At 42.7% G+C, this 14533-nt stretch overlaps 1 protein-coding gene across 1 annotated transcript in view; it reads left to right on the top strand.

The window, feature by feature from the left end:
* The window catches only part of LOC111968846 (rho guanine nucleotide exchange factor 10), a 75989-nt gene that overhangs the window by 47393 nt on the left and 14063 nt on the right, over positions 1-14533 (top strand). Inside the window, 6 exon segments of the mRNA XM_070445055.1 lie at positions 438-538; positions 1081-1202; positions 1381-1467; positions 2291-2520; positions 4083-4240; positions 10891-11033. Of these exon segments, the coding sequence (XP_070301156.1) occupies positions 438-538; positions 1081-1202; positions 1381-1467; positions 2291-2520; positions 4083-4240; positions 10891-11033 (841 nt within the window).

Here is a 14533-nt window from a genome sequence, read left to right as displayed (position 1 = left end):
CCCTTCAGCTGTTAGGTTCCTCTGACAGCCCTGTCTGCTGTCAGAGAGCAGGATCACATGTCCCTTCAGCTGTTAGGTTCCTCTGACAGCCCTGTGTTGTTCCTCTGTGTCATCTGGGGATGTGGGAGATATGTGGGCTGTATTCAAAATCAGGATCACTGAGCAGATGCATAAATCTTTGAAAATAGTGCAGAAAAGTAGTGCACTGACTTTAAATAAAATCAGTATTTATTTACTCATGTTCATTCACTCCTACCATACCAACATGTTTGAATACACCCCAGTGTTACATTTCTTCTGCACTGAGTGAGCTCTGTGCATCACACTGTATAATGGATCCTGTCACTGTATCAACACTCTCTCTCGCTCTCTCTCTATGCCTCCCCCTCTCTCTCTCTCTGTCTCTCTCTCTCTCTCTCTCTGTCTCCTCTGGACAGGTCTGGCAGGCCCACATACTTCAGTGCAGTGTTCAATACGTTCTCTCCGGCCATCAAACAGTCATGGATCAGTAACCTGCAGATGGCCAAGCTGGCTCTGGGTACGTCTAATCTGGCCTCAGTCACAATCACAGACCCAATGCTCTGTCTGTTGCCGTTGGATACTTTGTGTTCCCTATTGCTTGTCTCCACTGTCTCTGTCACTTTGTAGTTCCATAGAACACTGTAGTAAGTGTATGCAGAGGGACTGCCTCTCTGCCCTTTTCCACTTGGAAACGTTCAAACTGCCCCTGGCTTCGTGGCTCACTTCCAAAATCCAGGTTCAGTTGCATATCAATGGCTATTTAAAATCTATGTTTACTGAGTGAATATCATTAGTTTCAATTCACTTTTCCAGTTCTGTGGTCCCCTCTGTAAAATGGATCATTAAGTTATATAGCCTGAATCTGGTGTATAGATTATAGAATCAGGTGTTATGTAACATATTTGGAAATATTTACCGGTTAGAATTTAGGATCGCTCCACACTGGACATAGTGTTCCTCTTTAAAAATGAAATTACTCTGGTATGGACTTGTCACTCAAACGGTTTGTGTGTTTGTGAATGTGTGTGTGTACGTGTGTGTGTGTGTGTTTGCTAACAGAGGAGGACAACCTGCAGGGCTGGTTCTTTGCAGAGGATGATGGTAACCAGATCAAGAAGCAGAAACATCCTCTCCTGCTYAGGCAGATGCCTGTGGTCATGTCCAAACTACAGGAGTTCAAGGTGGGCCTCCGCTCCCCTCTCCTTCTCTCTGAGCCGTGGGCAAAGTTAATGGCTCCATGTACAGAGTCCACATCCCATGGCTGCATGAATCATTTGCTACAATGTCATGTAGGAAATTACTACAAACTCCATACATATGTGATGTGAAAACTGTGTCTGTTCCCTCTGTCTGTGTCAGGTGGAGTGTGCGGTCCATAACCCCGAGCCCCACATCAACATAGAGAGCACAGCAGACACCCCTGCTCTGGGACACGGCTGTGTGTGGGTGAGGACACCTGGAGGTTTCATTTTCTAAAACATATACCTTTGTACAGTATGGACACCCATGTGCTTCATTGTATTTTTATTTTACTAGGCAAGTCAGTTAAGAAAAAAATATTATTTTCAATGACAGCCTAGGAACAGTGGGTTAACTGCCTTGTTCAGGGGCAGAACGACAGATTTGTACCTTGTCAGCTCGGGGATTTGAGCTTGCAACCTTTCGGTTACTAGTCCAACTCTCTAATCACTAGGCTACCCTGCTGTATATCAACAGATGCATACTGTCGCTTATGCTTCTAGCCAGAGCCAAATGTTGAGAGTAGACATCTTACTCATCAGCTATAAAAAAGCTTTCTTCCACTCACACTGAGATTTATATGAATAATTGAACAGAGGCCCTTTCATTCATGAGCTGTAATTCTGAACCAGWGGTATGTTTACTGTATGAATCAGTTTAGTCCCTCTTAGCTGTGTGTATTTACTTCAGACACCGTGATAAAACATTCACAATACTTTGACTCCCAATGTCCTCCAGTGATGGACTGTTCCCATTCTCACTGAAAGCTCACACTTTTCCATTGTAAATGACTCACTGTTGGCCTGGATTGAGAGGGCCATTCTGTCCCGCTCTAAGCTCCTACTGGTCAGTCAGCTGTGCAGCTTTCTGCTGGAGTGGTTAGAAGCATTGTAACAGTTTGTTGTTGTGATTGTTGCTCTGTAAAAGGCTTTTATTTCCTAGCTAGAGCATGGAATCTTTCCTGGTCAGGTCATGTGGTAAGGAAAAACTCCTGTCCCTCCTAAATGTTACTACTCCTATCCCTGTTCAGGTGGCGAGCTGCACCAACCAGATGGGTCAGATAGCCATCATAGCCATGCAAAACTCCAGCCCCAAAGTGACAGAGTGCTTCAATGTTGAGTCACGGATCCTGTGTATGGCGTACGTACCCATGGAGCAGAGGACCCAGGAGAACGGGGAGGGGAACCCCGAAAATAATCACTCCTCAGCAGGGAAGACCAGTGATGCCCCCACGGTCTGTCTGGGCATGGAGGAGGGCAGGTATGTGTGGGTTTACATCCACAAGCCTAATTAACAAACTTACTGTAAGCCTACAACTGGTCTTCACCTCAACTGCAAGACACAGGTATCAAAAGAAATCAACTGATTTGATTGTATTATAATTTCCTCATGCGGTGCCTTCGGAAAGTATTCAGACCCCTTGAATTTTTCCAAATGTTGTTACGTTACAGCCTTATTCTAAAATGGATTAAATAMATGTTTTTCCTCAACAATCTACACACAATAATACCCAATAATTACAAAGCTAAAACAGGTTTTGGGATTTTTTTGTAAATGTATAATAAAAACGCTACCTATTTACATTAGTATTCAGACCCTTTGCTATGAGACTCGTAATTGAGCTCAGGTGCATCCTGTTTCCATTGATCATCCTTGAGATGTTTCTACAACTTAACTGGGGTCCACCTGTAAATTCAATTGATTGGACATAATTTGGAAAGGCACACACCTGTCTATATAAGGTCCCATAGTTGACAGTGCATGTCAGAGCAAAAACCAAGCCATGAGGTTGAAGGAATTGTCTGTAGAGCTCCGAGACAGGCTTGTGTCGAGGCACAGATCTGGGAAAGGTACCAAAACATTGATGCTGCATTGAAGGTCCCCAAGAACACAGTGTCCTCCATCATTCTTAAATGGAAGAAGTTTGGAAACCACCAAGACCCTTCCTAGAGCTGGCCACCCGGCCAAACTGAGCAATCGGGGGAGAAGGGCCTTGGTCAGGGAGGTGACCAAGAACCCGATGGTCACTTTGACAGAGCTCCAGAGTTCCTCTTTGGAGATGGGAGAAACYTCCAGATGGACAACCATCTTTGCAGCACTCAACCAATCAGGCCTTTATGGTAGAGTGGCCAGACGGAAGCCACTCCTCAGTAAAAGGCACATGATAGCTCGCTTGGAGTTTGCCAAGAGGCACCTAAAGGACTCTGACCATGAGAAACAAGATTCTCTGGTCTGATGAAACCAAGGTTGAACTCTTTGATCTGAATGCCAAGCATCACATCTGGAGGAAACCAGGCACCATCCCTACGGTGAAGCATGAAGCTGGCAGCATCATGCTGTGTGGATGTTTTTCAGCAGCAAGGACTGGGAGACTAGTCAGGAGTGAGGGAAAGATGAACGGAGCAAAGTACAGAGAGATTGAAAATCTCTGGAGAGACCTGAGACCTGAGAGACCAGAAAACCAGAGACCAGAGAAACTCCCCAACCAACCTTACAACGCTTGAGAGGATCTACAGAGAAACTCCCCAAATACAGGTGTGCCAAGCTTGTAGCGTCATACACAAGAAGACTCAAGGCTGTAATCGCTGCCAAAGGTGCTTCAACAATGTACTGATTAAAGGCTGAATACTTATGTAAATGTGATATTTCAGTAATTGTTAATATTTTTGCAAACATTTCTAAAAGCAATTTAATCCGTTTTAGAATAAGGCTGTAATGTAACAAAATGTGTAAAAGTAAAGTGGTCTGAATCCTTTCAGAAGGCTCTGTATGTGCAGAACGTGATCATATTTMATTTTCCTGTCTCTTGTCTTCCTCTGCAGCATCATAGTCTATAAGAGCAGCCAGCGATCCAAGAAGGTCCGTCTACAACACTTCTTCACCCCAGACAAGTCTACCGTGACCAGCCTGGTACACAAGAAGCAGTGTTTATACACTGGCCTAGTGAACGGCTCAGTCACCATCTACTCCAGAGCACAAGGTGAGGCCTGTTCTGAAGACTGYCTGTCTGTATCTTAACAGTATTTTTGTTACGTTAAATTTAAGTAAGTATACTATACGATGGTACTAGCTAAATTGGCTTAACCGAACACAACATATTAATTTATTTGAATTAATAGGTGTGTTTGTTTTATATCCAGGTAGGCGTTCTGTGTTTCTTTGAAATGGTCAGAAAAAGATAACTTTTGCTTGCTACTGTGAATTCAGTTCAACCAATAAACATGAATAGAGGAACAGATTCAGCCATTCAGCCTCTCCTGACCTTTTCTCAGTTGAGGGGAAATGGTGTGTTATTAGGTTGCTGGGCAGACTCACAGACAGGCTGTTAAGCGTGTGTGTTGACCCAGTCCCTGTGGCTTCCAGGTTGAATCACCAGTGTGTCCAGTGTATTAACTCTGCTCCAGGGCCTGGGCCTCCCTCTCTCTCTGAGGCTGGCTGGCTGTACGAGGTCTCACAACGGTCTGTTGCCATTGAGCCTGGCCTGGTTGCCTGGGAGAAGTCACTAATCTACTAGCTAGTGCTGACCTATTTAATATCCTGACAGAGCTAGCACACTGTCAGACACACAGTACTAGCTCTCTCCCCTGCTCTTTCTTTCCCTTTCTTTCTCTCACTCTCTCTGCCGGTGCTTGTATCCATGTCTGAGTCTCTTTCTCTCTCATAGTATGAAAACACTTGTTTTTGAAGGAGTAAAGTGCATTTAGTGACCGCAACATGACCACATTAAGACATGATGGTGAGAGGCTACCATTGCCATGGGCTAGCTATGTTGTTAATTAATTACACCATCTGCATCGGTATGACATGCAGCTCTCCGAGTCTCATCATGACTCATCACTCTAGGAAAGTTATTGAGGTTTTAAAACCAGAATCAGAGAAAAAATGAGGATACACTGTAGTTATCCATTTTCTCCATGCCTTGAAGATCTGTCTGTATCCATGTTGGTGTTGGTGCCTGCTCTGCATCACACTGGTTCTCTGTGGTCCCAGTTGGTCATTTCCAGCTCTTAGGTTCAGTCCAGTTCAGAGATAATAAAATGCTAGCTGGTTTTTATTCTTTTTTTATTCTTCATTTCCCAGCTAAGTCACCATCAGAGTATTTATTTACATATTTAAAATCCCTGTTCCAAATCCAGGTTGAGTAAATCTGCCTTCCGTCCAACAACCGGGCAGGCAGTATCATATCATGCTCTGTGAGAGAGGGGTAGAGGATAGAGGGATAAAAGATATACTTGTATCTGCTAGGCAGAAAAGTAAGAAGGGAAAGTATTCTCCTGATCCTCAGCCAGCTCAGTAAAGCCTGGAAGGGGATGTTGCAATGCTGAAGGAATGTCCACTTTGGTTCTGTCTCTGTTTAACAGAATGTCACTGTTTTCATGTAACTTCTTTACGCTAAACATCAGATGCTGATTCCTTTGTTCTCCATGCAGCAGATTATTGTGCAATTCAATGGACTTGTCAGGACAGGATATATCAGGAATATTGCCTTTGGTTTGACTGAATAGATAGTCCGAGTTGGTGACAGCCCTGTACTCAGCTATTATTTGTCTCCCTTAATGCTGTCACTGAGAGAAGAGATGAACATACACTGTAGTTATAAATGCCCATTTAAAGTGTTGTTATTTCATTTGCATACTTGTTCTTCTACATGAGTGACAGAAAAGTGTTTGTGTCCCAGCTCAAGCTTGAAATTATGATTCATCCTAGCTTCAGTGGTGAAACTTGTGCATCTACGTCCTAGCTATTGCTCTTCCAGTGCTTTTGTCACATTGAATGGGCTCACAGACGCTATAAGCATTTACACTGAGTGTACAAAATATTAGGAACACTTTCCTAATATTTAGTTGCACGCCCTTTTGCCCTCAGAACAGCCTCAATTTGTCAGGGGCATGGACTCTACAAGGTGTCGAAAGCSTTCCACAGGGATGCTGSCCCATGTTGAYTCCAATGCTTCCCAAAGTTGTGTCATGTTGGCTGGATGTCCTTTGGGTGGTGGACCATGCTGGACCAGCATTGCAGTTCTTGACACACTCAAACCTGGGCGCCTGGCACCTACTACCATACCCCGTTCAAAGGCACTTAAATCTTTTGTCTTGCCTATTCACCCTGTGAATGGCACACATACACGATCAATGTCTCAAATGTCTCACTGGTTTAAAAGTCCTTCTTTAACCTTTCTCCTCCCCTTCATCTACACTGATTTTAAGTGGATTTAACAGGTGACATCACCTGGATTCACCTGGTCAGTCTATGTCATGGAAAGATTTGTTCCTTAGGTTTTGTACACTGTGTATATTAGGATCCCATTTCCATTTTAAAGGAACAGCAGCAGAGAAGAACCATACGAAGTAACCCCCCAGTGTAAGCCTACATATAAAACTGTCATTTCAGTCATGTGTTTTTAAAAATAAATCCTTTCACATTGATAATGCCATCATCATTAGGGCAGTGGGAAGACATAGTAATACAGCAAAATGAGACTGCATGGTCGAGTTACAAAGCTGCAGCCTCATATAGTAYAGATGAAGTCGAAGTTTACATACACTTAGGTTGGAGTCATTAAAACTCGTTTTTCAACCACTCCACAAATTCCTTGTTGACAAACTATAGTTTTGGCAAGTCGGTTAGGACATCTACTTTGTGCATAACACAAGTAATTGTTCCAACAATTGTTTACAGACCGATTACTTCACTTATAATTCATTGTATCACAATTCCAGTGGGTCAGAAGTTCACATACACTAAGTTGACTGTGCCTTTAAACAGCTTGGAAAATTCCAGAAAATGATGTCATGGCTTTAGAAGCTTCTGATAGGCTAATTGACATCATTTCAGTCAATTGGAGGTGTACCTGTGGATGTATTTCAAGGCCTACCTTCAAACTCAGTGCATCTTTGCTTGACATCATGGAAAAATCAAAAGAAGTCAGCTAAGGCCTCAGAAAAAGTTGTAGACCTTCACAAGTCTGGTTCATCCTTGGGAGCAATTTCCAAACGCCTGAAGGTACCACGTTCATCTGTACAAACAATAGTATGCAAGTATAAACACCATGGGACCACACAGCCGTCACACTGCTCAGGAAGGAGACGCATTCTGTCTCCTAGAGGTGAACGTACCTTGGATGCGAAAAGTGCAAATCAATCCCAGAACAACAGCAAAGGACTTTGTGAAGATGCTGGAGGAAACGGGTACAAAAGTATCTATATCCACAGTWAAACAAGTCCTATATCGACATAACCTGAAAGGCCGCTCAGCAAGGAAGATGCCACTGCTCCAAAACCGCCATAGAAAAGCCAGACTACGGTTTACAACTGCACATGGGGACAAAGATCGTACTTTTTGGAGAAATGTCCTCTGGTCTGATGAAGGATGGTGGCGGCAGCATCATGTTCTGGGAGTGCTTTGCTGCAGGAGGGACTGGTGCACTTCACAAAATAGATGGCATCATGAGGAAGGGACAATTATGTGGATGTATTGAAGCAACATCTTAAGACATCAGTCAGGAAGTTAAAGCTTGGTCGCAAATGGGTCTTCCAAATGGACAATGACCCCAAGCATACTTCCAAAGTTGTGGCAAAATGGCTTAAGGACAACAAAGTCAAGTATTGGAGTGGCCATCAAAAAGCCCTGACCTCAATCCTATAGAAAATGTGTGGCAGAACTGAAAAAGTGTGTGCGAGCAAGGAGGCTACAAACCTGACTCAGTTACACAGCTCTGTCAGGATGAATGGGCCAAAATTACCCAACTTATTGTGGGAGGCTACCTGAAACGTTAGACCAGAATACAATAAAAGGCAATGTACCACATACTAATTGAGTGTATGTAACTTCTGACCACTGGGAATGTTGATGAAATAAAAAATCAATAAATCATTCTCTCAACTATTATTCTGACATTTCACATTTAATAGATGGTGATCCTACATGTAAAACAGGAATTTTTACTAGGATTATGTCAGGAATTGTGAAAAAAATGTTTAAATGTATTTGGCTAGGTGTATTAACTCTCCAACTTAACTGTATATGGCACTATCTGTATTCGCACAGTTCCACAGCTTGCGTTCCACATGTTTAGCTCTGCTGGACTGTACCCTACCTGCCTGTGGCAGAGTGATTGTGGTAGGTGTTGTCACACTGCATTAGGTACAGCCCTATCTGAACCCCCAGCCAGCCCTATTCTGCACAGTTAGCACAGTGCATCTGAACCACAGAGACCTATTCTGCAGTAGACAGCCCTATCTGAACCCCCAGCCAGCCTATTCTGCAGTAGCACAGCCCTATCTGACCCCCAGCCAGCCCTATTCTGCAGTAGCACAGCCCTATCTGACCCCAGCCAGCCCTATTCTGCAGTAGCACAGCCCTATCTGAACCCCCACCCACCCTATTCTGCAGTAGCACAGCCCTATCTGAACCCCCAGCCAGCCCTATTCTGCAGTAGCACAGCCCTAATCTGAACCCCCAGCCAGCCCTATTCTGCAGTAGCACAGCCGCTATCTGAACCCCCAGCCAAGCCCTATGCTGCCACACTTGTTCTTCTCATGTTTATGTGTTGAATGGCTCGCATAGACTGCACTGCATGCCATCACCATCCATCAGGGAATAAACATGCATGAAACATCTTTGCCTACTGTATATTATTGTTGAAATATTGTGCAGTTATCATTAGTGGCAAGGTTTTCATGTTATCGTTATGTGCAAGGTTTCATGTTATCTGATAGTGCAAAGGATTATATGATTATATCGTAGTGCAAGAGGTTTCATGTTATCGTGTGCAAGGTTTCATGTTAAATCAGGATAGTATGACAAGTTTCATGTTATCGTTAGTGCGAAGGTTTGCATGTCCTTATCAGTAGTGTCAAGTTTCATGTTATCGTAGTGCCAAGGTTTCATGTTATCGTAGTGCAAGGTTTCATGTTATCGTAGTTGCAAGTGTATGAAAGTAAATGTTATCGTTGTCAAGGTTTCATGTTAATCGTTGTGCAAGTTTATGTTATCGTTGTTCAATGGTTCAATTTATTGTAGTGCAAGGTATATAGATCATGTTTTCGTAGTGGCAAGGTTTCATGTTATCGTTGTGAAGGTTTCATGTTATCGTTGTGCAAGGTTTTTATGTTATCGTTGTACCAGGTTCATGTATGTGTGCAGGTTTCATTTATCGTAGTGGCAAGTCTCGTTATGTAGTCAATTCATGTACGTGCACAGGTTTCAATGTTATCGTAGTGCAAGGTTTCATGCCTTGAAACCTTTTGTCTTTTTGTTATCTTTGTGGCAGCATGTCTTTCAGTATGAGATGTGTGTGTATATATATATCTACTATTCTGACGCACACACACTTACTGCAGTCTGATTGGATGTTCCTAAGAAGTCACATTGACATAATGGAATGTGAAAGAATTGGTTTTGTTGACACGCTGCAGCCGAGGAGAGGAAGATTACATAAGGCTGGCTGGGAGGGAGAAGGATGTTTAAACACATGCAGTTTTAGTCCTGTACACTTTAGCATTTCTCTCTCAATTGCTCTCTGTCCTTGTTGCGCGCACACACACACACACACACACACACACACACACACACACACACACACACACACACACAGGGATTATTACACAAAGCAGTATCTTTAATCCACCCTAGCCCCTTACTTCCCTAGTAATTACTATACCCCAGAATGAGTCTCCCCACATGTCACCACACCTTTCAATAGCTGCCTTTGTCCCCACATGTCACCACACCTTTCAATAGCTGCCTTTGTCAGTTCCCTTAAACAAACACACTTGGTGAGTCGTCTGTTTCCTGTAGTAGATTGGCTCTGGAGGAAATTAACTCCTTATTCAGAGTACTTCAGAGCTCCTTGAATTTTGTTTAAGGATTTAATCCTACAATTTCTCCCTACACTTTTATGTATTTGTAACAGTTTAGCTTCCGTCCCTCTTCTCGCCCCTACCTGGGCTCGAACCAGGGACCCTCTGCACACATCTACAACTGCCTCCCACAAAGCATCGTTACCCATCGCTCCACAAAAGCMGCGTCCCTTGCAGAGCAAGGGAAACAACTACTCCAAGGTCTCAGAGCGAGTGACGTCACCGATTGAAACGCTATTAGCACGCACCCGGCTAACTAGCTAGCCATTTCACATCGGTTACATGTTCTTGATCTGTTGCAATCGGGTTCTAAACTTAGGGAGAAAGATGAACGTTGCAGAGAAATGTTTTGTCTGTATTTATAATGTACCCAGTGTGGGTTGTKCAGTACCCAGTGTGAGGTTTTCAGAGGTGTCTCCTGGGCTCTGTAGCAGTAGGCAGGCAGCAGTATGTAGGAGGTGTGTGGGTTGGCTCTACAGACGACTAACGACTCTCAGTCCATCTATATTAATTGTGAAACCTGTGAAATCATCAATGGTCTCTCCAGCATTATTATGAGGATCAGAAATGCAGAGGACATTTTAGAGGGGTTTTCTGCAGCTAATGCATGCATAATCTGAATGACCATATCAAACAAACACATTAATATTCTTGCATAGTGATAGTTGGTTCACTTTAGTTTTTGGTTCTTCCAGATTCGTAGTGATCTGCCACTGTATAGTGCTTGTAGCAGATGTGTATGAAATGTATGTGTATGCTTGTGTTTCAGATGGCTCGTGGAATCCAGACTCTCCTAAGGTGCTGAAGCTGGGGGTTCTGCCAGTGAAGGCCATGCTAGCTGTGGAGGAACATGTCTGGGCTTCCTCTGGAGGACAAGTCTTCATCATCAGCACTACCACACACACTGTGGAGGTATCTTACCCATCTCTAGGTCATCTCTTTATCTCACTTACTGTATGGATCCCTGCCTCCCTCTTTGACTCATAACCTTTGATCTGGAAGATGGTTCCCATGACTACACACACACACACACACACACACACACACACACACACACACACACACACACACACACACACAAACCACACATATCACACACGTCAGAGGGTTATTTTGTTTTTTATGTATCTTTCCCATCTATAAATATCTTAAATAAATGGCCAATTTCACAGTCCAAACGGATTTAAAAATCTGATTCGATCACTCATCTATAGAATTTGTTTTTATTTCCCCTGCACGCTTGCGTTCAAGTTGTTCAGCTTCCCAATATATGTCTGTTACAATAGGAAGGAGAACACATTTTCCTTTTTCAATTACACAGAAAGTCAACAAAGTCAGTTTTTTTTTACATCCCATTGGGAATGACAACAATTCCTCTCTCAATTTGAATAATCTCCCGTGACACTTTCCCTCTAACCACCAAAGCCTCGGTGTGAAATGACGTGATCTAGTCATGCTCCTGTCCCATAATCTCTACCTAAGTGCATTTTCGGTAAAGTTATTAGAGCCCTATGACTTTTTCCAAACATGTTGTTAGTTACAGGCCTAATTCTAAAATGGATTAAATAAGTTTTTTCCCCTCATCAATTACAACACAATAATCCCAGTAATGACAAAGCAAAAAAACAGGTTTTTAGACATTTTTGAAATGATAAAATGAACAAACTTGATATCAAAATTTCATACTTGTAAGTTTCAGACTTTATCCGGTACTTTCGTTGAAAGCGACTGTTGGCAGGATTACGCCTCAAGTCTTTCTTGGGTTAGTACAGCTTGGAACTGTATTTGGGGAGTCTCCATTTTTATCTGAGATCCTCAAGCTCGTCAGGTTGGATGGGGAGCGTAAATGCCTATTTTCAGGTCATTCAGAGATGTTAGATCGGGTTCAAGTTGAATTATAGTTCCGTCATATTGTTGTCAAGCTCCTGCTGGAGCCATTCAAGGACATTCAGTGAACTTGTCCCCCGAAGCCAACTCCGTGTGTTGTCTTGGCTGTGTGCTTAGGGTTGTTGTTCCTGTTGGACAGAATCCTGGAGATCCTGAGCAGGTTTTCATCAAAGGATCTCTCTGTACTTTGGACTGTTATTATTTTTCCTCGATCCTGACTAGTCTCCCAGTCCCTGCCACTAAAAAACATCCCCACCACCACCACCGTAGGGATTCAGGCCAAAGAGTTCAATCTTGGTTTCATCAGAGAATCATGTTTCTCTTGGTCTCCAAGCAGGCTGTCATGTGCCTTTAACTGAGGAGTGGCTTCCGTCTGGCCACTCTACCATAAAGGCCTGATGGTGGAGTGCTGCAGAGATGGTTCTCCCACTTACTTTTTACATTTATTTAACCTTTTATTTAACTAGGCAAGTCAGGTAAGAACAAGTTATTACAATGACGGCCTACCCCGGCCAAGCCCTTACCCGGACGACACTGGGCCAATTGTGCACCGCCCTATGGTACTTCCAATCACAGCCAGTTGTGATACAGCCTGGAATCTAAAAACCTGTTTTTGCTTTGTCATTATGGGGTGTTGTGTGTGTAGATTAATGAGGATTTTCTTTTATTTAATCAATTTTAGAATAAGGCTGTAACGTAACAAAATGTGAAAAAAGTCAAAAGGGTCTGGATACTTTCCAAATGCACTGTAGTTTTGCAAACAGGCGTGTGCGATGTAGTTTACAATCGAAGTTACCTGCTGCATATCTCAGAGTTCTGCTCTCAGCTCTTTTGCTGCCAGTTGCTCTGTGTATCAATTATAGGTCAGTGGGTGTATCATACAACGCATCTATATGTCAGAGGGAGACACATTCAGTGCAGAGACCTGCCCACCGTCCTGTGATAGATGGAGCCCCATCTGTGCAAAAGCCCACCATTTGATCCCATGGAATCTGTTTTTTGTCAATAGAGCRACGCAGCACACTGAACATCCCTTGTGCCGTTTCATGCTCGGGAATCGTGAGACCGAACAATATGTCCTCGTGAATAGCATCTCCCGACATGTAGCGAACTAAAGTCAATGCACCTCGGCCCTCACAGCTATCATCCATATGGAGTTTGGTAAGATGAGGAGTTTTTGAGTCGTTCAGTCGTTTCCTCTTTTATTGCAAGCTATAGCATCAATTCTTAGTTTCAGTGTTATCTCACAAAGGTATTGATGTGAGTTTCTGTGCCTCTCCACACATTGTTTTCACCATATCAATTGCGGCCGGTAATATCAAAGTCTGCAATAGTGTGTGGCTTCATAGCGTAGCGGGCTTAGCCATTCACCGTAGGAAGGATTCAAGTGCAACGGTCAAGTGYGGCCTTTTCCCACGATCTAAGGGCACTCTCTGGTTGAATTTTACTTTTAGATGATTTSAATAATTTTAATTTAGATTTTTAAGCTTACATTACAATGATTTTGAGAGAGAAAGACGATATTAGATATATTTTTTTTTTACCATGGTTTTGGAAATTCTCTGGCGACTCCACATGGGGTTGTGACCCCTAGTTTGGGAACCGCTGGATTAGACATTACAATGTAGAAGGTAGAACATTGCAGGGGGACTAGTATGTCTAGTTATCCAGCCTGGTCTCATAGACTAGACGTAACATAGTAAATCTAAATTCGGGACTCTCAAATTAGTATGATATGTTACGTTTGTTATGGTTACAGAAGACGGATGGTTACTTAAGGCAAAAAACTAAAGTAGGGTGGTTGGTCGGGGTGGATGGGTGGGCGKATAACGCGAACGTTTAGCAACCCAAAGGCTGCGAGTTCAAACCTCATCACGGACAACTTCAGCATTTTAGATAATTAGCAACTTCTCAACTACTTAGCATGTTAGCTAACCCTTCCCCTAACCTTAACCCTTTTAGCTAACCATTCCCTAACCCTAACCTTAACCCTTTAACCTAACTCCTAAACTTAACCCTAACCTTAAACCCTAACCCCTAGCCTAGCTAACGTTAGTCAGCTAACTAACGTTAACCACCTAGCTAGAATTCGTAACATGTCATATGTTTTGCAAATTCGTAACATATAGAATGTTTTTCAAATTTGTATCATATTGTACATTTTGCAAATTTGTAACATATAATACTAATTGTAATGCGGAAAATATCATACGAAATGGGTGATGGACATCCACAAATTAATACATACCATACGAAACATAACAAATCATACTACAGTTCAAGTTGGAAGTTTACATACAACTTAGCCAAATACATTTAAACTCAGTTTTTCACAATTCCTGACATTTAATCCTAGKAAAAATTCCCTGTCTTAGGTCAGTTAGGATCACCACTTTATTTTAAGAATGTGAAATGTCAGAATAATAGTAGAGAAAATTATTTATTTCAGCTTTTATTTATTTCATCACATTCCCAGTGGGTCAGAAGTTTACATACACTCAATTAGTATTTGGTAGCATTGCCTT

The sequence above is a fragment of the Salvelinus sp. IW2-2015 genome, linkage group LG9, assembly GCF_002910315.2.
Source record: "Salvelinus sp. IW2-2015 linkage group LG9, ASM291031v2, whole genome shotgun sequence".
NCBI lineage: Eukaryota > Metazoa > Chordata > Actinopteri > Salmoniformes > Salmonidae > Salvelinus > Salvelinus sp. IW2-2015.
Note: the sequence above shows the minus strand (reverse complement) of the source record. Positions and strands in the feature narration are given on the sequence as shown.